Source organism: Bison bison, unplaced genomic scaffold, assembly GCF_000754665.1.
Source record: "Bison bison bison isolate TAMUID 2011002044 unplaced genomic scaffold, Bison_UMD1.0 scf7180017864223, whole genome shotgun sequence".
In the NCBI taxonomy this organism is placed as follows: domain Eukaryota; kingdom Metazoa; phylum Chordata; class Mammalia; order Artiodactyla; family Bovidae; genus Bison; species Bison bison.
The window spans coordinates 829696-855047 of NW_011494795.1; the positions used below are offsets into that span (position 1 = coordinate 829696).

A 25352-nucleotide genomic window follows, 5' to 3' on the forward strand; every position below is an offset into this window, starting at 1 on the left:
CTGCTCACTGAAGGGCAGGAGGCCCCGAGCCCAGCCCTGCCTCCTCTCTCCACGCAGTGGCTCAGGTCGGGCCCACGGTCAGCCTTCCAAAACCAACAGTCCTGCCCTCTGGCCAGGCCTCCACATGATGGCCTTGGCAGCTCCCACCCAGCCTCTCGGCCATCTTCTCCTTTCTAGATGGAGCCTGAGACACGCGTGCAGGTCACTGTCTCCTGTCCACTGTCCAGAGATCCTGCATCTCAGGAGCGACTGCGTGCCCATCACAGAAGCTGGCAATCAGACCCCAATCTGGGGCCAAACACTCTCTGCTAAAGGGGTGGGTGAGCAAGCAACAAGTCAGCCCTGACCTCTAACATTCACCAACCACAGTACAAACCGTCACCATCAGCAAAACACGAGGGGACAACCCCACACCCGACACAGAGCTCTAATGACCACAAGACCTAACATGGGTTCAACCCGCCTTTCTTTTCTGTTTCCTCCGGGGGCGGCCAGACAGCTCTCTCTCTACAACAAGGGTGTACCTCTGCACTGTGTAATTCGGGAACCTCCAGAAAGAGAGTGCATCTCCCTGGAAACAGCGGGATCCAGGTTAACACCTGCCTTCCCAAGCCATCAACCTCATGAGAACGCGACACTGTGAGAGCCCTCCGAAAGGGGAGCGATGCTGCAAAACAAGTATCTGCTCGACACTCGTGGAGTTTCTCCACATCACTTCGTAGGCCAGAAGCCTCACGCAGCCAGGCGAAGGCTCCATTGGTAGCGCAGCAGAGCGCGAGTGCAGGGCAGCGAGCTTGCCTCTGAAACGGAACGCATGGTGTCCCCGGGAAGGAGGTGGGTCCCGGGGCCCGCGGCGCCCTCTGCCGGCGGCACAGGGACGCACACTCACCTGCATGAGCTCGGCGCGCACCGGCTGGATGTGGTCGTACAGGAAGTCGGGCTGCAGGTTGTCTACGCACAGCTCCAGCGTCCGCAGGCCTTGGCTGACCAACGTCTGAGAGCCGTTGAGCGCCGACACCAGGGGGTCCATGAGCATGGGCAGGTAGGGCAGGAGCGAGCTCAGCCGCACGGGCACCGTGAGACACAGCTCCACGAACAGGTCCTTCATATGCTGCTTGTGCAAGCCACTCTGCAGCATGTTGAGCCCTGCGTGGGGACGTCAGCACGTTGAGCCCTGTCTGTGGGGGACGGTACTGCCCAGGTGCACCCAAGTAACGCCGAGAATAACACGCCACTCTTTCTGTAAACATCCGCCTCAAGACAGAATTACGCCTTAGAGTTACGTTTGCTGCACCTATCCTCTAACTGCACCCGAGGCCTCTTCCATCTACCGTATGGCAACAGCAGGCTGCATGTAATCAGTTTAGGTTGTGATGAGTATTATTTAATGTGGACTGAACTAACATTAAGGACTAATTAATGCTGCTGCTGATGCTAAGTCGCTGCAGTCGTGTCCGACTCTGTGCGACCCCATGGACTGCAGCCTACTAGGCTCCTCCGTCCCTGGGATTTTCCAGGCAAGAGTACTGGAGTGGGGTGCCATTGCCTTCTCCGAATTAATGCTACACAAGGTATTTAACATCATGTTCTCCAGTGAATAAGCCCAATCTAGAAAGAAACAGACTCCAACGTGACGTGTTCATCTCAAGTCTGAGGCTTACAAGCTTGCATGTCATTTCAGGTTTCCACTAAACCACGGCTGATGTTTATACTTTAAAATAAATTAAAAAAAAAAATCCACTCGATTTTGTAAATGAGAGGAGCTTCCTTCTTATAAACTCACGGCCCCATACACTCTTCACGAGGGTAACAAAGTATTTATTGAGCCCCGCTCCTGAAAAACGTCAGGTGTGGACCTGCCCACAGAACCTGAGAGACAGCTGGGAAGAGAAAAGCAGGGAACAGTGCCCCCCAAACAAGGTGCGTCCCAGGCAGCTGAGTCTAAAGAGGGACCGCGGGCCAAGGCAACACACAGCAGTCGCACCAGACTCAGAACCCAAAGGAGAAGGGAGACAAGGAGAGGGGCCAGGCCCAGCTCCCAGGAGTGGGTGTGCTTGAACAAAATAGGTGGGCAGAGAAGGGAGGCTGGGAAGCCTGCAGGCGGGGCCGTGAGACCGATCAGAGCAGAGGGCGCAGGCTGGGGAGGCCTGGAGTCAGGGTCAAAATCAGACAACACAGCCCGCCTACGGGCCTCCTTAAGCACCTGCCGGGGGACTTAGGGCCACGTTACCTTCAACGTGGAGGAAGGCATGGCAACCCACTCCAGTATTCTCGCCTGGAGAATCCCAAGGACAGAAGAGCCTGGTGGGCTACATCCCATGGGGTCACACAAAGTCAGACACAACTGAGCGACTAACACTGCCTTTAACGTGCTCAAGGATCCCCCAGGTACCTTCTGGGCACATTATGCTATAAATGGCTTCTCTCAGAAGGATTTATAAAGAAAATACAGAAGAAGATTCAATCCCTTGCCAAGAGCTCACCCTTTCCAAACAAACACAAAAAACATTCCGAGGACAGTGTGTCCACTCAGTTCATACCTGTGAACATTCATTGGACTCAAGATGCCCTTCGGCTGTAAGCCTTGAAAGCATCCCTAATGCACAGAAATCAAAGAATCCTGTCTATGCACCTTAGCAACTAAATAAAAACACATATTTTTATGTATTTTTATATATTATATATAGGGTTTATATCTGGAGAAGGAAATGGCAACCCACTCCAGCGTTCTTGCCTGGAGAATCCCAGGGACGGGGGAGCCTGGTGGGCTGCCGTCTGTGGGGTCGCACAGAGTCGGACACGACTGAAGCGACTTAGCAGCAGCAGCAGCAGGGCTTCTATCAGCTTTACCACTTGTTTTTTTGCCTTCTTGTTCTCTTTCAGTCTAGAGATCCCTGACCTTACTAGTCTCTAAAACTGCTTCGCAAATGCTACAAAAACGTCCTAACCAGGGTCAACGAAGACCTTCCCACTCCCAGTCAATTCTGAGCAGGGAGATGTACCCCTTTAAAGCTCAAGACACAGGGACAGACACACACACGCACACACGTCCCCTCGCCATGACCGGGTACAGAGGAGGAACACCAGCAAACAAGGTTAGCCAAAACCCACGCGTGCACACAAGACTCAACAGCGACCGGGATCACTGCTCTGACCTTGCAGGAGGTTGGGTAGGAGAGGCAGGAATTCCTGATACAGGAGATCATGGCTCCCGCCCCCAATGGAGCGGAACAAGGCCCGCAGCAGCAGGAAATAGTTGTAGGGCTCTTTGGCCGTCTGGGCGAGCTCCATCGAGCTGTTGACAATCTTGTGCAGGTGAGGCTGTGGGACGGAGAAAAAGCAGGTTAACAGGCTCCAAAGGGAGGAGGGTTCACTGCACAAAGGGAGGAAGGGAAGGTCATCTTGATGAATTTTCCAAAAAGAAAAACCAAACAGAACCTTTCCAACTTTTATTTGACTCAAATTAACTTCTCTTAAAATACAAGTAGCTTTCCACCCAGTTTGACTGTGAAAGAAGCATTTACTAGGTTCCTATCGTACCACTAATACGTAGGCGAGCGATGCTGCACAGACACTCTGTAGCAGGACCTGAAGGGCCTGTTGGCTCTGCAGTTCTTGTGAACAGTTCCTCCCCCTTCTAAGAACAAATAATCAAACGAGACGAAAGAAGCCGGTCTCCTAATAACTATGGAAATACAAAAAGCAACCCAGAGGCACGGAAACTTCACTACCAATCACGTACTACACACGACAAGTTGGGAAGAGCCTCAGAAGACGTTCGAGATCGGAACGTTTTAGAAAACTTGATCAAAAAATCTGTTCGTATTTATTTACTTCAAAAAAGCATTAACTTAAAAGTTTAATGAATAGCTTAAAACAGGTTAGCTTTTTATCTTATACTTCAAATCCTAGTCTTGACACGCAACAGGTTAAGTTTGATGTGAGTTTTACTGCAGGCGCATTTAAAGTGAACTGCAAACTATCCGCAGAGCCATTTATAACCGTATATGGCATTTCTTTTATAGATAAATCATCCCTATTAGTCTCAAGACAAAGCATTCTATCAAATTATTCTTTGAACATCTCTCGAACAACATTCAGACGCCTCATCATTAGACTTGTCTGTTAGGTTTTATTCTTTTTTGTTGGTTGCTGGTGTATACAGTTGTCCCCGAGGTTGGCAAAAATTGAATTATTTGAAGATGTTAAATTATGTGAACAAAGAACACAAATATTTTACATCTTTCTGAAAGTTTGTCTTTTTATACTAACTCAAAAGTAACGTCAAGGTTGTTGGTAACTGATTACTACATAACTGAAGAAGTGGAGGAAACTGTCTCACACAAGCACAGGCTACTGGTGCTTTACGTCACACTTACTTCAGCAGAAAACGGGTCTCCTTTACATTCTCAAACCTTCTCCCTACAGGAAAGCATCTCTCTTCAGACAGAACTGATAATACTCAGCATTCTAGAAACTAAAATATCCTGCGGTCAGTAGAAGAGAATTTTGATAAGGTTTTTTGTTCCACGCGCTGCCTTCAGTGCCTGCCATAAGCATGCACTGGCTTCTGCCATTTGCTGGAATCAAGTAACTGATGAGACACGACACGCACAGGATCAGTCGCGTGGAGGAGTGCGTCAGCAAACACACCCTCCTGGACGGCCTTCATACAGGGACACAAGCTGGCTGCAGTCCTTGATTCAGAGGGGAATGAGCAAACAGGCCTGAAACAGGGCATCTGTGCACCAAACGCAAGAAGGTACGAACACAGACACAGCACCCGGGAAAGAAGGGGATGTGATGGGAGCTGCTCAACAGCCAACTGCTTCTCGTCGGCTCTGAGAGGTCAGATGTTCCTTCTTCTTCTATTCTTTGGTGTCACCCGATTTTTTTTTTTTTAAAAGAACATGATGTGCTCCTACCCTACTTGTGTGGTTCATGTAAGAAATGACTTCAAAAATGAAGAATCAGTGGTGCCGAGACTACTGACAAGCCCTGCGAGTGCGAGTGCTCACGTGTTCATCCTGGGTCAGCAGGCAACCAGGAACAGCTCTGCTTTAAAACTGCAGTGTTTTCCACACTTGGCTCCAACTGGTTGTACACATTTATTCATTTAATATTACTGTGTTTGAAAATATAAAGAGCCACTCCAGTTTCTGCTCAAGATGAAGTATTGAGAAACAACGACAACAAAAAAACCCCCCAACACAACGCGCGGGCTGGGCCTGACTCTACCTTCAGCATTTGTTCATTTTCAGCTGCGAAGAGCGAGACAGAGCCGAAGACCAACTTGAACAGCTTGAGATACAGGTTGGAGAGCTCGACGTTGGAGCCCATCTCCGGCAGGCGGTCCAGGAGGTACTCCACCAGGATCGTAGCAAACAGAGCAGAGGTAGTAGGGTTTGCCAGAAAGGAATTGGCGACAATCTGTCAGAACGAGAGATGCACGTGACAGAAATCACCCCGTCCACAAAGCGGCTCCAAGAAAAAGCAATCAACGTTTCAAAATCACAAAATCAAATTTGTATCAGACACTCCCAGACATGAATTATCCACCAAAAGAAAAAAAAAAACCATCAAAATCGATTTATTGAGTGTTGCTGGAATAGTTCACTTTAAGAACTCAAATCTGTCGTTTCATCCTCACTGTCAAGTACCAAGAGCCTACGTCTAACACACACTTAACTTCTACTATGAAAGGAACTGGTCCAAAATACCCTGAGCTTTTGAAAACATTTTTTTTTCTTACTATGGCCTAACAGTTTTCTTTATGGACCATAAAGATGAGCGCCGAAGAACTGATGCTTTTGAACTGTGTTGGAGAAGACTCCTGAGAGTTCCTTGGACTGCAAGGAGATCAAACCAGTCAATCCTAAAGAAATCAGCCCTGAATATTCATTGAAGGACTGATGCTGGAACTCCAATACTTTGACCACCTGATGACAAGAACTGACTCATTGGAAAAGACCCTGATGCCGGGAAAGACTGAAGGCAGGAGGAGACGGGGATGACAGAGAATGAGTCGGTTGGATGGCATCACTGATTCACTGGACATGTGTTTGCACAAGCTCGGGGAGCTGGTGTGGGGCAGGGAAGCTTCGTGTGCTGCAGTCCATGGAGTCTCAAAGAATCGGACACAACTGAGCGACTGAAATGAACAGTTCTCTATAAATTTTGCTCTACAATCACTATCCTTGGCACGTTACTTAGAAATAAAAGGAATACCAAGTATTCGACACATGTTGAAAGAACGTAAGAAAGGAGTGTCATACCTGAAGAGCGTAATTTTTTGAGATTCTTTCCACCATATAAGGGACTGTAGTTTGAAAGATTTCTTTAAATGTCAGCGGGTTCATCATTGTGAAGACACCGGCAAAGTGCTCCAGCACCTCCTTCTCTTCCTTCATCCTCACGGTTTGGCAGTTTGCTACTCGGATGTATGTCTGTCCATTTCCTGCTATCTGAACCTTGCACAGGGGGAAAACCACACGGGAATCAAAACCAAGTCTCTGAACGTATTCCATTACATAACCAGACCAGCGGGGCGCAAGTAAGAGAATTAGAAATCAAATGTCTACTGCCCACCCCATCTTCTAAATTCTTTATTCTCATCTAAAATTTGCAAAAAAACCCACAAACCCAAAAACCTTTGTTAGCAGCAAAAAATTCAGTAAAATTAAATCTCATTTCTACTGCATTCCCTTTATACCATCTGCCTCTCAAAATACACCAACATGAGCATTCTCACTATCAACGCAACCCTGTGCTACAGCACAAACTCAATCCGGGAACATCGATACTGCAGACCACCTGAACGGTGACAGGCTTGTGAGACCCCTTCTGTCACTAGCACCTGAATTCTAGGAGGAACCTGGCCTGAGGCTGCTGCCTTACCTGATAGATATCTAAAGCCTGCATTGCGTACTTGACAAGCTTGATGTAAATCTGAGTCTCTTTGGGCTGTAACTGCTTGTTGGGAATGAACTGAGCTTCTGGAAGAGAGAGGGCACAGTAAGTTACTGGGAGCAACACCCACCCTGGGAAGAACACGGTCTAAGCGACTCAGGAGTGGGATTACCACCAGGAGCTTTACACGACGTTATGCCCCACGTGATGGTCTTGACGCCGCAGACCAGGGTTTTGACCAGACTCCGGCAGTCCGTGACCTGGAACGTCTGCTTGTCCTCCTTGTCCTTCTCGCCTTGCTTCTCAAAGGGCGGCACGGGGGCCGGGGTTACAGGGGTGGCGGGGGTGGGTGGCGGGGGTGGCGGCGGGGCAGGGGTGGGGACGGGGGCTGGGGAAGGGGCTGGGCCTGGGGCTGCTGGGGCTGCGGGCACCCCGGGCAGGGCTGCCTCCACGGCCCCGAGCTCAGACTGAGGCTTGCACTTCTTAAAGATGGCAGAGAGCTGGTACCGCGCGATGGTGTGGAACTTGAGAACAAACACCTGTCAGGAACGCAAAGTGGGAGGCAGGCCCAAGTCACCCTCTTCACCAGGCCCAGCACCCATCCAGAGGACAGAACACACTCTCTGAAGCCACCTGCTGGAATCACCGTTTCCCCTCCCGAGTTACTAGAGGAACTTCCCCAGGGGAGAAGCGGGGGGTGACCAGCCCGATGCCCTGGGACCTCCCCATGATCCACACAGCCCACCCCTGCCCCAGCATTGGACACCTCCCTAGAAACGTTCATGGACAAGGGAGCGCTGGGCTACACAGCGTCGCAGGAAACACTGCTCCAGACTGCCCGCCAGCAGAGTGCTGAGCGCGCCCATGGTTGCCTCCCTCAGCCCTGACAGTCCTAGGAGGCGGCCCATGGCTGTCCTGGGCAGGGGACGAGCAGGCCAGCAGAGAGGGTCCAGCATCTCGCCCCAGGACCCTGGCCTAGTTGATGAGGGAGCGGGGCCTTGCACCCAGGGAAGTCTAAACACCCAGGCCCCAGCTTGGCAACCAGGTGGCCTGTGAACTGCTGGTAAAGCGCTCAGGTGAGCACACAGCGCCAGGCGGGGGTGAAGGCGCGTGTTGGGTGGGGGTGCAGGGCACCGCACCTCCAGCATCCGCATCAGCACGTCCCGCCCGTTGCCGCTCTCCTGCTCGCTTTTGGAGCGGATGCAGTCCACCAGGTTTAGCAGGAGCTTGCAGGACATGGTCTGGATGCTGCTAGGCAGGGACTCGTCGTCGATGTTCTTGGCGAACAGCTGGACGGCGAGGGAGAGGTCGCTGAGGGGCAGGTGCTGGCGGACGTGGTGCACAAGGTCGGCCAGCGTGCTGTAGGCGAGGGGCCTGCGGGCAGAGACCTCCGCTAGCGCATCTCGGCGTCTCCTGGCCAGATCTGCAGGCCCCCACCCCCACCGCCCCCAAGGACCCAGCGGCGGGACGGCTGGTCTGGGCACACTGCACACGGTCTTGGATTCCCCGTTACCTCCTCCCAGCTATAGGATTAAAAGGGTCCACTCTTGTCTTAGTGCTTAAATCTTTACTTTCTAAGTTGAAAAAGATGGTCACCTTCATGCACATAAATGCACCTCCACGTTTATACCTTCACACCTGGTTAACCTGAGCAGAACCACCTACAGCTGGGCCCTGCCCTGAATGGGCTCTGCTGCTCAAATACAAACAGCCTGTCAACTGGTAACTTACAGGTCATGTGACACATTTCCTATCTACAAAACAAAAACACTTAACACTAGTGAAATAGTTCTACCTACAGTGTAAATCAAGACAGCGACTCTGATTCAGCCAAGGCACATAAGGCAAACCAAGGTGTTTCTGAAACTTCCTGCAATTCTCAATCCAACAGGAGAGGAAAGGCCCACAGCCCACGCTCATGGAGACGCTCCTGACACAGTGCGGGATCCCCGGCCGCAGCGCTGGCTTTACCATCATACCTGAGAGTCTCCCGAGCAGTGTATCCTGAGCCAATCAGAATGGATTCGTCAAACAGCTTGTCCATGCAAGGAATGAACTCTGGAACACAAACATTCATTGCCTCCATCACCAAACAAGCCAGGTGGCCAGCAAGTCCCTTAACAGTACTTTCCCAGGAGCTGCTCTGCACCAACGAGCCACCCAGATTTGGGAAAGCGAGGAGGAGGAGGGCACGCACGGTGCTTCAGTCTGAGATGCTGGCTTTGCTGGGCCACGCCGGCCACGCGCCTCACACACATCAGTGTCAGAGATAAACCACGCGCCTCATGTCCTTGGCGGGGAACCTGCCTCAGTGCTTCACTTAGGTCAGTCCAGGGTCCTTGAAAGCCGGAACCAACCACCCAAGGGGGCGGTAGTCCCTAAATGCCCCCTTATCCACTGCCCTGAAGTTGTCCTTCTTAAAGATCTTAAGGTTGGTCGTCATGGAGAAAGAAGGATACTTCTCTATGTAAACTAACAATGGGCTTCAAAATAAATATCCGAAATCTTGTTTGCAAGGAAAAAAAGCAGCAGCCTCTAAGAGCTGAATTCAACCAGTCTAACATCTAACTTAACTTCGGAGAGTAGTGTTTCGGAAACCTGTTGTTCTTTGTAGAGTTAACAAGACTGAAACCAAGCTTCACGGCCCCAAAAGAGTGCCAGGGAAAGATCCACCCTGCCTGCTGGATCGGACGTGACCAAACACACATGAGAAAGATTTCTAACCTGTCAGCACTTCAGCGAGGGCAAACCTCCCGCCCCCACCCCACCTCCAAAGTCGCTATTACTCAGTTGGCAGGAAAACCGACAGTCAGTCACTCGAGACGCGACTTAGTCACTTCAGCTAACAGATTTTAAGACATTCCATGTAAACTGTTCATCGTTTCATAGCATGGAGAAAGAAAACACAGTCTTCCTCTCACCTTTTAAAGTTCGCTGGCTCTGAGTCAGAAAAAGCAAATGGATATTTGCAGTGTCAAAAGATAGGCAGTCAGAAGGCAGAGACACACTGAGAGCTACTCAGACGGTAAACTGGGCTAAGGAGATTGTCACATTAATTGTGAAATTGTTGATGAGATAAAGCAAGAACCCTGGTGGCAGGTGAAACAGAGAGGCAGTCAGAGAGAGGAACGAGGCGGAGAGGGAAAGAGGGGAGGGAAGAAGGCAGACACAGACCCAGAAGAGAAAACAAAGCCAGAGCAGCAATAAACCAGGGAAAGATCAACGGAGCCAGAAACCCTGGGCAGGCTGATGGCCCAGCCATCGCTCGCTTGCAGGCAGGCAGGCAGGCAGAGGCCGGGCGGACGTACGGTTTCTCAGCTCCGTGGTGAGGATGTGCTTGGCGGCGATCAGCAGCTCCTTCCGGAGGTGCGCGGTCTCCGCCGGACAATTTGAAAGCAGCTGTAACATTCCTTTGACCATCTGCTGAGAGTACTTAGTCACCAACTCCTACACCAGGGAGAGGAAAGCAACGTAGTTACACTGATGGGCGGCTGTTGAGAAAAATCCAAGTTTCATAAATTTTTAAACAAAAAAATTTTCAGTTAGGACTAAATTTGGCTCAGAGGACCCTCAGAAATAACAAGCCTAACAATCAAGCATTTGCCTTGTCTGGTCAGTCTGCGTGCTGCCACCCTGCTGGGAGAGGCGGCGACACAGGAGGAGTTCAATGGGATCATGGAGGCCCTTTTTATTTTCTGCGTCTTTCCAACTTTCAACAATGTCCCTGTTACAGGGAAGGAGGGAGAAATAAACATCCAAATTATGAAACAAAATTCTTCACTCAGTCATCCCATCGACGTGAGTCACAAATGACACCTTTAATCAGCTCAGAATGAGTTCAAGTCACGTCTGCCTTCTGAGGAGTCTCAGGAAGTTATTCACGATAACTCAAGCTGACCAAAAGAGCAAAGGGCATCTACTTCAGATTTTTTTTACTAATATAAAAATGTCATCTCTTTGACATTCTGCAAAAGTCAAAAAACTATGGGGACAGAAGACAAACCAGTGTTTGCCAGGGACAGGGGGCGGGAGGACGAGACTGGCTACGTGTAAGAGGAAGTTTTTGGAAGATGGAAATGTTCTGTATTTTGATGTACTGGTTGGTGGTTAGGTATGTATCTGTTGATTCAGCAAACTGTACACCCACAAAAGGTGAATTTTACTCCTTGTAAATTATATCTCAGTAAACCTGATTTAAAACAGAGGTCAGTGAACTTACCTGGTAAATTCTGATGATGTAAGCTAAAAATGACAACGTTTTAATTTGAGCAGCAATGAAATCAGCATACAGCTCCTTGTTGTAAAGTTTATGTTGCCTAAGTGAGAAGTGATAAAATTGACAACATTAGCTCTCAGCTCTTTAGGTGATATGGTATCACCTGCAGTAATTACCAAGCCCAAAAGGTTGATTTCTACACAGCAGCAACCGTTAATATGCCCACACTTTTATGCAGTTCTGAGTAACATAAAGAGGCCTTAAAGACATAAAGCAGGCAGTTTTGCCAGGCCCTTGGGCAGCACCCACAACCTGAACCCCAACAGTCAATGGGAGACCGACCTGCCTGCTCCCCAAGGAAGGCACCTATTTGAACAATGAAAGACCTGTGCCACAGGGCTTCTCAGAGCGGATCCACCCTTAGATCCTGCCCTCGAGTGACTAAGAGCCAGACAGGCCACAGGTCAAGGAGACAAGTGCTAAGGGTCTGAGGAGGAATGCCACGAAGTCGGAGAAAACGCTTTGCTGAGAGACTTCGGGGGTCTGGCCCAGTCAGTGATTAAGGGTAATGGCGTAAAAGGGCCTCCTAGCCCTCATGCTAAGAGGAGCAGCAAGAAAACAGGCTTGACGGCAAGGCAGCCCGGAGCATCTCAGAGCTGAAATCAGGACAGGAAGCCCTAACGATAGTTTCAAATTTACATGACACCAAGGACAGAGGGGGTACATCATCTTTCCAAAACAAGGAATCAAAAAAACCATTACTATCATCATCAAAATGTAAGTTCAGAAAGCCACAAATACATACGAGTTAAACCAAAATTTTATCTAAGTTTCCTGTTTCACAAATGACGACAAGTGTAGTGCCGCTTGGATTAAAGAGCTATGGAGGTCGGCTACGTCACTGGCGAGAAATCTCACCTGGCTTGTGCAGATACCTGAATTGCAATGGTATTCATGATCAGGGGCACAAACTCCGCAACGACATTGTGGATATTCAGTTTGTAGAGCTAAAAGCAAACACATCAGATTCTCATGCTTTTTCACTCTGCTTATAGCGAACTAATTTGGCATAGCAAAGACACTGTGAGATTCATTACTCGGCACACATGTAACATATACATCTATTTGCCACAGAAGAGCAGGTGTGTAAAGTGTCATAAAATGAGAAGCCTTAAACCCCGGAAGCTACTGAAAATACACATACCTGATACATTAACACAACAATGATGGGCAATTCTGCCAACACTTTCAAAGAAAGCGATCCTCTGGGAATGATGGAATGCTGGAAGACAGGAATACAGAGGACTGTGGTCACCACCTTGCCACCTAGTATAGCCCCCATCAGTGTCCCACCACTGAGCACCACCCGGTCGAAATACAGGGAAGGGAAAACACCGACTCATCTCTGTAATTATCTGTGATGAAAGCAGCAAAATATTTTGAAAACAAAGTACAAGAATTATCATTCGATGTAAAGGGTTTTATATTTTACAACTTCATCACTTGTAGTAAAATCCTCAAGAAAAATGTGTCAAAAAGAGATTCAACTCATTGGAGAAATTTAAAAAAAAAATTTTTTTTTAAATCTGTTATGGGCTTCCCCGGTAGTTCAGTTGGTAAAGAATCCGCCTGCAATGCAGGAAACCCCAGTTCAATTACTGGGTCGGGAAGATCTACTGGAGAAGGGATAGGCTACCCACGCCAGTTTTCTTGGGCTTCCCCTGTGGCTCAGCTGGTAAACAACCTGCCTGCAATGTGGGAGACGTGGGTTCGATCCCTGGGTTGGGAAGATCCCCTGGAGAAGGGAAAGGCTACCCACTCCAGTATTCTGGCCTTGAGAATCCCATGGACTGTATAGGCCATGAGGTCATGAAGAGTAAGACATGACTGAGTGACTTTCACTTTCACTTCACTTTCAAAAGAAAAACAGTAACGTGCGTACCTAGTTTTATTCAAAGGTACTTATAAACAGGAAAAATACAATAAATATAAGAAAAAAATCGTCAATACATAAAATCTCAAATAGGTAAGGAAAATATCAGACTCAAAAACACAAATGGAAATGAATGGATAGGAAAAGGGAAGTGAAAAAAGTTTCTAATTCAGGAAGAGCAAAGAAATGACAGCTTTGTTCCTTATAAACTAAAATGTAGTTTCCTATGCTCATATTGAAACAGTCTGCAAAACATCGCAGTAGAACAAACACAGATGACTGTCTTGATTTAATCATAAAACACAATCGTAGTACATATTCAATACATGTTCCCTATGTGGCCAGTGCTATAGATTTAACACATGAGCTGCAGAAAATAACACTGTTACCGTCACAAAACTCATGGTTCATGAACTTTCCTACAGTGAGAAAATGCAAGTGGTGGAGCTGTAACATTCTAGAACTTCTGTCCCCGGAGCCCACACGGGCAGGCACTGAACTACAGGTTTATACGTAGTTTAAAGGGACTTTCACTAGTGTTGAAGCTAAGAACAGGCCGGGGCCCCCTGCAGGGTTAGCTGCTCTCATTCCACCATGATTCTGAATGTCTGCATCAGTAGTGAGCGACAGTTCACGCGCACACCTGCAGAGCACAATCAGTGAGGCTCTCTTGTGCGCACACACATTTATTTGCTTATTTTAAATGCCTCCATGAGTTTAATTTTTATGAAAAACCAAAAAGCTTAGGGTCTAAAAAGTCAAGACCTCGGGCTTCCTCCACCGGGGGAGAAGATGTGGATAAAAGCAAAGCTAGGAGCAGAACAACCGAGACACGTACTGTTCTTGTCTCGCTGTCCTCACGCTCGGGGTTCACCTTCACAGCGATCGTCGTGATCATTCCGACCATCTCTGGGGGAGGGACGGTGTTCTCGGGGATCACCTGAGGGTTCTCAAAGTAGCGGTTCTACAGAAAAAGCAGAGAAGTCATTTTTCCTAAAGTCAAACACAACATTCCTCTTAATAAAACACGCCTGACGTGGGGCAGGGACGCTCAATATCCTGCCCACGTATGCAACATCAGCCCCACAGTACTAGGAGGCCCCTTTCTTCAGGACCATGAAGATAACACGGCACATTCTCCACCTCCGACAACAGAGAACAGACTTGCCCACAGCACTCTCTACTAGTGTTTCCTGGCTGACGGAAGAGGAAAGGTGTGCCACGTTACACTGCTACCTCAATGAAGCAGGATGCAGCTCTCTAGTGATAAGAAACCAGGAGCTGGTCCCTACTGAAATAACTTCCCAGTCTCCTAAATAACAGAAGCATAGTCCAGGAGACATTTTAAAAAGCCAGGAAGGACCTCACTGGCATCCTTAGTTCTCAGTGGAATTTGGGCTTCATGTTAAAAAAAAGACAGCTTCGTATGAAAAATAGCTCCTTTGATGAAAACAGTAGCTGACACAATGATAATCTGATAACTTGGAAGGCAATCTAAGTTTTATACACTACTGGCATCACCGACTCAATGGACATGAATTTGAGCAAACTCCAAGAGATAGTAGAGGAGAGGAGCCTGGTGGGCTACAGTCCACGGGGTCGCAGAGTCTCAGACATGACTTAGTGACTGAACGACAACAGCAGCGGCAGATTAAAATCCTCAGAAAACAAAAGTGAATTCTACCATCTGTTAATTTTTTAAAAATTCAAGGTTAAAAAACACCTTCACAGTAGAAACTCTGAAACAAACACATTTATGCACAATGATCTTATACTACAGTATTATTGGTGGGAACCAGGGAGAAGGTCAGAATACACGGATACGGCAGAATTATCAGTCGCTCAGAACGACGACTGCCAAAGGGAGAGCCCTGGAGGACGCTCCCTGCTGTGACAGCGAGTCCTTGCAGTGGCGGGGGACGGGGAGCAAGGGGCGCCCCTCTTCCACTCCACACACTTTAACACGGGTGGCCCTGCTCGGAAACAGTTCTTTCAAGATACGGAAAAATTTTAATGACACAGAAAAGCGCCGCAAGTATACACCACTCCCCCAAAAGCTTCAAGACTATGAGTGCAAACCATCTCTACAAAGCACACAGTGAAACTCGAAACAGCAATGTCAATGGTTGCTTACAAGTCAAAAGATAATTATGGACAATTTGTTTTCCTTTTTGTAATACAAAACTTCTTTAAGAATATACTGCTTTATGTAAAAATGCAGTAAACAATGAAACTAAAAGGACTCTTTTTTTGAAGTGGCTAATTTATCAATCGCTATCTGGGAGATGGTGAAGGACGGGGGAGCCAGGCATGCTGCAGTCCATGGGGCCACAAGCGTTGGACATGACTTAGCAACTGAACGGCAACAATTTATCAACCTAGATTTTGACTAAACGAAACATTCCTCATTGTAAAATTAGCACCCTTCCAATTATTCTTTCAACCCTTTGGAATAAGGAAGGCATAAATATACATGATAAATTCAAAATAATATAAAAAAGCATACCACTACTTTTGGAAGCTCCTTGTAAATCTGTTTCACAAAATCCAAAAAATGATGAATCTAAAAAAAAAAAACACAATATAAAGATATTTGTAATGCAAATACAGATTTTCTGTAACCATTTTCAGAAAATGCTTACAGTAAGAAAAATATCAAGTCTTCAAATATAAGATCTCATGAAATAGGCAAGAAAAATGCCAGACTCAAGATACAAATAGGCGATGAACGTGAACACACAGATCAAAAAAAGAAAAAGAGACAAAGACTGATAAACCGAAAACAAGTTTTCTAATTCAGGGAGAGCAAAGGAATGAAATGATAATAAATGCCACTTCTTGTCTTTCAAAAAGTAGCAACAGCACAAGCTGGAGGGAGTGAGCCAGGGAGACTCACTGCAAGCCCTCTGCACACCAGTGGGGCAACCCAGCACAGGGGCATCAGGACGTGACACCTGTGACCTGGGGGTCCTACTGCTACAAACTCAGTCTACAAAGTAATTTAAACTATAAACAAACACTAGGTTACGGTCATAAAATAAAAACTTTGAAATGCCCTAAATATCCAAAACTGTACAAGATTATTATATACCCGTTACAAATCAACTTTACAAAACATTCTTTATGATTGGGAAAACACATACATATAAAGTGAAGGGAAACAACCAGGATGTGATACGTTATCCACAGTAGAATTAATTATAAAACAGACAGACACGTAAGGTGGGAAAAAGAAGAAAGGAAATTCAGAGTGAAAAATTCACACAGCAGAAGGAATCTGTCAGTACACTTCATAAATGCCATCAGAATAAACACTTACTTCCTGGGTGATGGGCGGCCTGAACTGTTTGTGTAGTTCAATAATGATTCTTAGACAAATAAGAACATTTTCTTCATTTTCCGTCTTAAAAAAAAAAGGCATTTAGAAGAGTTATATTACTGAAATCTTATCTTACTAAAAAGATTAAATATTTCCTCAGCATTTTTTGCATATACACCCTCCATCAACCCACTTAAATGTGATTTGCAGAAAACTGATAAACCCACAGAACACAGCTGACCCAGACAGGACGTGTTCGTGGCCTCTGGTGGACCATCTGAAGGTACCCCACCGGCAGGTTCTGCCAGAGTCAACAGATGAGTAACCAGCAAGTCACACTACAAACCAAGGCCTTAACAACAGACACGTCTCACTGCTTGCAAAGATTGCCAGAAGAGTAATAGCTGAGCGCCCGCGTGCACTGGACCCTGTGCTAACACGACACTCATCACGGGAGGTGGGGTGTCGTCCACATCCTAGCAGAGGCAGCTAAGGCTCAGGGCAAGAGGAACGAGGCTGGTGTGGCAGAGCTAACACACGACACAGCCGAGACCTGAGATCAGCGTGACGCCCTCCCGAGCTCACCTTCCCAAGGGGCCCAGAAGCGCGACGGAATGCTGAACACGTCAAGACTGAGGGCAGCAAGAAAACGATTCCAGAAGCTAGCTTAGCAGGCACCCCGTGGATTAACCCAAGAACCGTGCGCCTACTGCGCCTGACACACAAGCACAGAGATGCAGGCCAGCCCCCGAGCTCAGAGCCCGCCAGCCCCCACCCACTGTGTCGAGTCAAGCCCCTGTGCCCCAAGAAGATCTTCACTTAATAATCTTTCTTAGTAATCTGGCTGGCAAAGTGGGAGAAAACAGGCAGTTAAGAAAATTTCTATTTGTGAAACTAAATTTTATTGAAAGAGAAACCGGTTGCTTACAGACAGGATTTTACTGTAAGAAAATCATTAAAAGCTTTCAAAGTGGCTAAAAAGAATTCTCAAAAGTTACCTCTAAAAAGCGAAACATCACAGACAAGACATTTTTTGTATGAGGACGAAGATGCTCGTTAGTTGGTATTCTGTGAATTATTTCAAGAACAAGCTTCCGCAGTTGCTGTTGAAGAGAAACAAAGGTATAAATATGAAACCCTTCCAAGAGTTCCAAGATAGTGTTTTGCGTCCCACAAGCATCACACACGCCTGCACCCAGCACTGGGAGCCACCATGCTACAAGATGGAGCCCATTTTACAAACAGTCCCGTAAATTATTTAAACGTAATCCAAGGCATGTACTACAAACTGGCATTTTCTGCATTTCCGTAGCTGTGTACCAAGTCAAGTAAGCCAAATTTTCTTTCACACCTCGTCACCGCTGCCAGGAGAAGGACACGACGGCAGCGGGTGTGAATTTAAGACAAAAAGACCGGAACACCAACGCAACTTCACTGGCCATCTCCCTGCATCATCTCAGTCCAGCTACTGGGACGAGCTCTCCAGTTACCTCGGACCGAACCACCGATCGTATTGCAGGCTGTGCCAGGCTTTCGTGATTTTGTCTACAGAACTAAGAACTTGAACAGAACTCAGAGGGACATCTTGAGCTGTCACCACACAAGAATGTTTCATTCAGCAGTTCACTTTACTGGTGCTGTGGTAATTTTAAAAATTTTTCAAGAGATACAAGCTGAAACATTTATAGAAAAAAAAAAAGACGACGGGGCTGTTTTAAAATGATCAAGGTCAAAGTGTGTATGGGAGGTGCAAAGAGGAGGCGCGGGTATAGAGAAAACCGGGCAGAGTTACGGGAACTGAAAACAGTGTGAGGCTAGAGCTGGGCACCAGGCATGCGGGGGGTCGTGAAATTCTCCCCCCACTTGTACACACGGGTGAACTTACAACACGCAGCCCACGCATGCGCGCTGGCCAGCACGTGTGGAGAGGTTAAACAGTCAGAGAGATGGCCGCGAGGAAATAAAACCAAGACAGCTACCTCAGGAGGCGATGGCCTTGGGCAAAGGGACCCTTATCTGGCAACACTGCTCTCATTTCTAACAGCTTAGGTGTTTGAGTTGTTTTCATTCACAAGGGCTGGGGCCCCTGCAGCAGGACATTCTTCTCCTGAACAGCTTACCTGGGCTGGTTTCTCCTGAAGAAACTGAACTTCTCCATCTTGAAGAAACGTAAGGAACCGAGGGATGATGTGTTCCAGGAATGTGGAATACTGAGGAGAGGAGGTCACATTCTAATCACGCAGGAAGAAAAGAGAACGCCGTTAAGGTCTACGTACGGATAGTTCCACTGTAAATTCACATGTCACCATCATCTCAAGAGACATTCTGGGAGAGCTGCTAGCAATTTTTAAAACTTTCAGATGCTTTAATGATAACATCGTTTGAAATAAGTTGACTGCTGCTTCTGAAATCCACTTCAAGAGAACTAAATGCTAACATTTAGTGCTCAGCCTAGAAAAGCTGATGCTGTGGAGAACGTTCACTTCAGAGCCTGTCGGGGCTGACTTTGCCACCCTCTAAGGAGACTTGATCTGAATCTCTTCATCTGGAGGATGAGGAGCTTGACCACACTAAAGTCTAAAACTCCAGCTTATCAGTTAGGTTGATACGAGTTAGATGAACATCACGGGTGTTAAAAGGAAACTAGGAAATGAAACTGTGGTCTAGAGACCGTGCAGTCAGATAGCGACCAGGGCAGGGCCCGGACCCCACTCGGCGAGTATAAACCTGGAACAAGCAACTGACCTCCTGGGCCTCAGTGGCCCCACCTGCGAAGAGGCTACTATCTCCTGCCTTACGTAACCATGTGCAGACTACACGAGCTGGTACACGTAAAGCTTTCCACACTGCCTATGGTAAATGCTCAACGTCCCTCCGCTATTATTTACGGCTTCGTTATTATTTACAGTGCTTGCTTCACGAACACTGTGCCCTGTGCCTTTTACTCTTTCTCACTCAATCCTCACCATGACTCTCTTAAGTATTCTGTCCATTTCATAGATTTACAAAAAAAAAAAAAGCTCAGAGCTTGCTGACTGTCAGAGTCACAAAGCTTTGGAAAGTGGATTCCACTCACGAGTATCTAACACCTAAGTGCTCTTCCCTCTTCCCCTTGGAGGCCTCACCTGCACATTCAACGCATGCTTCTATCACATGCTCAACGGGGATAAAATGAGGAAGAAGGTAGACAGAGTCCATGTCCTTGGAGTCGGGGGAGGCAGCAGTGTGGTGGAGAAGACAGGTAATCAAGAAACGATCTGATAACACGGAATTATGATGGGGAAAGCGCTGGGCTGGCAACTAAGGGAACCTAACCTAACTAACTGGAATCTGGAACCAGCGGCAGAGAACACCCTCTGAAGAAGGGATGCAGCTAAGAAACCCTAAGAGGCCAGCAGGGGTCAACCACGGACAAAGTGGGAAAGGTTCTAAGAAAAGCGCACACGAAGGCACAAACTGATGAGAACTTTTTAAAGTTTCCACACGGCAGGGGTCGTAGTGCAAGAGGGAGGCACTGAACTTTTACTATCCTGAGTCTGAGAAGCCCATGGGCTGCAACTAGACGTGTCTGGCGCTGCAGATACTGGTATGGGAGAGGACACAGGTCCAGGGTTGTCTGCTGCCTGAGGAATATGAGGAGGAGGAAATACAGGCAAAACCCAGAAAACTGTGTTTCGCCATAGGAACAAAGAGCGAGCTGCTGTTCCTGGAATACACACCCGAGCGCTGGTCTCCCAGGGCCAAGTTCAACTCCAGGGGCTCTGAGCCCGCAGCACGCTGGGCAAGGGGGCACCCCCAGGAGCTGGCAGCCCCTCCCCCAGCAGTCTGCGAATCCACGGGGGACAAGAACTGTGCTTGTCACTTTTCACCCCCAACATCTAACTTTTATGAAACATCCCCACTCAAGGATTCAAGGAAAAGAGGTGAGAGTCAAGTTGGAACATTATTGAGGTTATCAAGAAAGCCAGGTCATCTACTCGTCAGCCCACAGCATCCAGATTCCACAGCCTTCAAAGCATCTTGAGTGTCAAATTCCTCCCACAGGACAGATGCAACAGGTTGCTCAGTTATGCCAGGATTTCAACCCAGCCCACAGCTTTTCGATCCACAGGAATGTCCCCCGTGACTTCTAACTTGAACATTTCTCTATTTTCTGTTAGGAGAGACGGCCCCTATGATACTTACTTTGCTTGGAATCTTATCCCTAAGTGGTTAATGAAAAGAATTTCTAAGATTCCTCAAACTCTTGCGAAGTCTTCATTTCACTTAAATATTTAGTTCTGGGATAGGAGTGGTGGTAATTTAGAATTACTTTCTGATGGTCATTCCAAGTATTTCATTCTTTGAAGGACTCAGTCATCTGAATTTCATTTAAGCTAAATGTCTATCAGATAAGATTTCAAAAAGCATTATTTGGAAAAGCCCCAAGTGCTTTTCATTCTGCTAATTTAATCGATGCATCTGAGACCAAAGTGGGAACTGACTTGCTAACTGCCAGACTCTCGCCAACGGGAGAGGAAGGAATGAGACACTTCCCTGGAAGAGCCCCCTGCGCCCCCACCAGCCCGGCCCACCTGCCACTCCTGCAGCATCACAGGCGGCGCCATGATCCCAGCCTCTCAGGCAAACCTCCGAGAGCTGTGGTTCTGTCCAGAGAATGCAAAATGCAAGCCTTTCCTGTTCTACTCCCACCTCTGTTTTTAAACAGTTTGCACTAATAGTGGAAGAGAAAGCTCTTTCGTTCAACCTCTAAATATCTCAGGATTTTTTTTGTCCCACTTCAGTACAAGGCAACAAGTTCTTAAAAACATCTATTTAACACAGAACAAAACCAAACAATTCCCCTACCAAAGAAAAATACCATCCGTTACTATAGATAGGAAGGTATCAGATTCAATCCCACTAACATTCATCTCATGTTTAGTGATTCAAATGACAGAGGCTAGGAAACATTTTGTTCTTAATAATCATATTAGCTCTGTGAGAAAGGTTTTCCCATCCCCACATTAAAAACAAGAAGGTGACTCTCTCTTTGGCCTATGAGACTGACTGGCACCAGACTAACCGTCAAGTTGGACAAAATATAGATAACAGTTTTGGGCGCTGGAACAGAGGCGGAGCAAGGCCATGATCTCCAGAAGAGGGGAACTCACCAGCCTCGCCCCACCTCGACTCTCTGCCTGGGTCCCATTTCCCGACTGGGCTCAGGAGGCCGGAGCCCAGGGTAAGCACCATGGTCCTGCTGAGCTGAAGAGCAAACAGCGAGTTTGCAGCAGCCAAAGTGGCTGGAATCTTCAGGGCAAAGCCCCAGAGGAGAAGGAACTACAGAATGGGGGTGTGGATGGTCTCCCCAGAGTTCTGGACAGAGCACTGGGCTGTACTTCTGGTGAGGGAAGGTAAGACTGCCTGAGGCTTGCCAGGGAGTGCGGGCTTGAGGACTGAGAAATGAAGAGACGTCAGAGGTCTAGCAACGTTAGAGGACACTGGGGGTCCGGCCTCGACACAGTGCAAAGACCTTAACACCTGGAGACACCTCAGACACTCGGCTGACGAAGGACCACGCCCCCGAGGAAGGTCTAGTTTACCCAACCCAACAGAGTCTAAAATCAGTGAGAGCCACACCGAGATGGGGTTTGGAGGTTGAAGCCTACCAAGTCAGAGGGACTTTAGAAACCCCTTGGGCTTCCCACAGACCCTCGAGCACAGCGTAAAACCAAAACTCCACAAGCTCACTGAGATCGGCCAGCACCTGCACTGCTGACTACAGTACAAATATCAACTCTTCCAAGGGAGGTGACAGAACCCAGGGTCCCTACACTTCACAACGTCTGGTTTACAATCAAACCTACCAGACACGCAAGGAAGCAAGGCAACGTGACCTCAAGTCAACAGAAATCAACCTTAATACAGCCCCGATTTTATATTTAGCAGAGACTTCAAAGCAGTTACTACAATAAATATGATGGTCTCAATAAATGAAAATGAGGAATCTCTGCAGAGAAGTGACATTTAAAGCAGCAGCAAATGGAAATTATAGGAAGTACAGTGATTAAAATTTAAAAATACAAATAAACTGAAATTTAAAAATAGCATCACAGCAGACTGGAGATGACGGAAAAACAGCCATTGAATCTGAGGACAGATCAGAGAACAAAGAGGGAAAAGACTGAAGAAAAATGAATAGAATCTGAGCGACGAATATAAAATATAAAACTGTAGAATGTAAGACCCAAAAGACAAAAACCGAGTCTCAGAGAAGTTACAAACAGGAGAGCCAAAACTGAAAGCCAGCTCTCATTCCACACAGTAACATACCGTCCATTACCTAATGTAGCAAATCTACAACAGAAGTCTGAGTGTATTCTGAAGGCATACACCTAGAAGAGGTATCGGAGAAGGCAATAGCACCCCACTCCAGTACTCTTGCCTGGAAACTCCCATGGACGGAGGGGCCTGGTGGGCTGCAGTCCATGGGGTAGCTGAGGGTCAGACATGACTGAGAGACTTCACTTTCACGCACTGGAGTAGGAAATGGCAACCTACTCCAGTGTTCTTGCCTGGAGAATCCCAGGGACGGCGGAGCCTGGTGGGCTGCCATCTATGGGGTTGCACAGAGTCGGACACGACTGAAGCGACTTAGCAGCCATAGCAGCAGCAGAAGAGGTATACGGTATTTGAAAAGTGAAAACAAGGCCAAATACCTAAACAAAACAACATTCCTCAACACTGTTTGGGACTCACTATCACTAGTGTGAAGACAATGGACAATACTGTACAGATTTTCAAATTTCAATTTTGAAATACAACACATTACATTAACAAAGAATATAACTTTTAGGTGACTAGTGAAAAGACTTAACAAGGGAACTGTAGGAAAGCACATGTATTTATCTCAAAATGAAAAGGTATAAAAATATAAAGCTCATACCTCGAAGTTTTCACTAACTTCCTGCATCATTTTTAACTTTGTTTCATCAGCTGTAAATAACAAAACAAATGATCAGGTAATTGAAATTATGTTAAGGGTGTTCCTAAAAATTACTGGATTTAATAATTTAAGAGAAGCAATCAGATCTTATCAGTTTAACTGTCATGGTCCAAAAGGAGGCACATAACTAGTTCCCTACAACCAGTCGCACGCATTCGTACTCCCAGACACACGTGTGCATGCACAGACAAGGAAACACACACACACACGTACGCGCGCGCCTCTTTGGAGCTCCAGCTAGTAATGCTCATCACTTTGCTTCTCCACAAGGCAGAGAAAGGGGAAGTTCGGATAAAAGTTAACGTGACTACTTCTCTGAGTGTGGGCATCACCTAAACGGAGATGAAGCTGTCACATCAACACATTTCTTAATGACAAAGAGGATCAACTCACGTGTGTTTACATCCGTGAGAGCTGCCACAAACTGAAGATATTTTTTCATCAGAGTGGTTTGGTCAACCACCGTGGCCCCTTGTGTTGCAACAAATGCCATTTTTCTTTTGAGTTAGTTTGTTTCTCAAGAGAAAAGTATCATGTCCATGAGTTCGCCCAGCCTACAAAAAGAAGCACATGATTAGCTAACTTATTGAGGGCATAAATTCACAGTCTCCAGGAAAATCTTACCTAAATGCCTGTATTAATCTAAATACTTTGCCATTAATTCAGAAAACAACATGACTCCCTCTGCTTTTTTTGGAAAGTAAAAGTCCATTCTATTCATTTCTAAACACGACTTTTATACACAGATCCTTTTCTTTCCTAGAGTATGTCCATCTTTTCCTGGGCAAGGGGTCAGCAAACTCTCTGGAAAGAGCCAGATAGTAAATATTTTGGATTCTGTGCTCTGTCACAACTCTTGAGTTCTGCTATAGCCACAAAACAGCCACAGACAACTTACAAATAAATGAGCATGGCTGTAACTCATAAACCTTGACTTATGGACACTGAAATTTGAATTTCACTTTAATTGTACCATGAGACATTATTCCTCTTTTAATGCCCCTCCAACTATTAAAAAAAAAGAAACTGTAAAAACCATTTTCAGTTTTTGTGCTGTATAAGAGTAGCCACCAGGCTGGATGCGGCCGGCTGACTGTGGTTGGACCCTCTCTGCACTGGGTGACCGAACTTCACTGTGCACTAAAATCAGCAGTACCAAAGGTGACTCCCAAGCACCAGGCAGAGACGAGCCCTGGGAAGCTGTAAATTTTGCTCCCACCTGGGCACACATCAGGCACTCAGGAAACACTCCTGGGATGAATGCACAGGTACTTCCAAAAACCATCTCAGTGAGTTGGAAACAGGTGTGGATGACCACACTTTAAGCACTGCAACTCCAGGTAGAAAAACAAGAGACCTGGTTCCTGTACTAAGACCCCTTACTAAGAGAACCTGGTCCAGCTGTTTATCCATCCTCCCTGCGTGAATACCCGGCTCGTTTCACTCTGCACGAAGGTGCAGTTTCAGGACTCGATTTTCTTTCTTCCTTCAACAAACACACCACCGAACTCCTCTGCAGGCCCTTCCACGGCCCTGCCTCCGGGCTTAAGCTTCCCTGCAGCTCCCACTTCTGCGCCCCTCAAGCGATGGGGACCATCCCCCCGCCCCCGGAGACCAAGAGAGAGCCCCTTCCGGCCCGCCGGCTCCAGGCAGGAGAAGGCACTAAACGGAACCAAATGGAGGGAATCCCGCCGGCCGCGCTAGACGAGACCCGACTTCGGGCTTCCCTCCCCACCTCGAACCCCAACCCCGGGGGGACCCGAGACTCGGGGTCACGGCCTCCCCTTGCCCAAGAAACTTCGGGGAACGGGGGGAGGCGTGCCTAAACTTTTTAAAAGGCTCGAATCCCACCCCCCCGCCTTTTTTACCGAAAGCATCAAACTCTCCCATTTCCCGGGACCCCGAAGGGCCAGGCTCGCTCTCTGCCCGGGCCCAGAGTTGGGGGGCGCCCCTGAGGGGAAGACCTCCCATCTCCGCCTTGAGGGTC

At 47.4% G+C, this 25352-nt stretch overlaps 1 protein-coding gene across 1 annotated transcript in view; it reads right to left on the reverse strand.

Annotated features, from left to right (window-relative positions):
• The window catches only part of TRRAP (transformation/transcription domain-associated protein), a 91628-nt gene extending 66376 nt beyond the window's left edge, over positions 1–25252 (reverse strand). Inside the window, exons 1-20 of the mRNA XM_010845741.1 lie at positions 25234–25252; positions 23759–23919; positions 23306–23355; positions 18498–18608; positions 17376–17480; positions 16378–16461; positions 15565–15621; positions 13897–14022; positions 12330–12407; positions 12044–12132; positions 11129–11225; positions 10218–10356; positions 8889–8967; positions 8049–8283; positions 7082–7448; positions 6898–6995; positions 6276–6470; positions 5239–5430; positions 3156–3321; positions 890–1146 (exon numbers count right to left, since the gene is read on the reverse strand). Coding sequence (XP_010844043.1) covers positions 890–1146; positions 3156–3321; positions 5239–5430; positions 6276–6470; positions 6898–6995; positions 7082–7448; positions 8049–8283; positions 8889–8967; positions 10218–10356; positions 11129–11225; positions 12044–12132; positions 12330–12407; positions 13897–14022; positions 15565–15621; positions 16378–16461; positions 17376–17480; positions 18498–18608; positions 23306–23355; positions 23759–23858 — 2625 coding nt within the window. The 5' untranslated portion in view covers positions 23859–23919; positions 25234–25252. The remainder of the gene's footprint in view (positions 1–889; positions 1147–3155; positions 3322–5238; positions 5431–6275; positions 6471–6897; positions 6996–7081; positions 7449–8048; positions 8284–8888; positions 8968–10217; positions 10357–11128; positions 11226–12043; positions 12133–12329; positions 12408–13896; positions 14023–15564; positions 15622–16377; positions 16462–17375; positions 17481–18497; positions 18609–23305; positions 23356–23758; positions 23920–25233) is intronic.
• Positions 25253–25352: the final 100 nt, after the last annotated feature.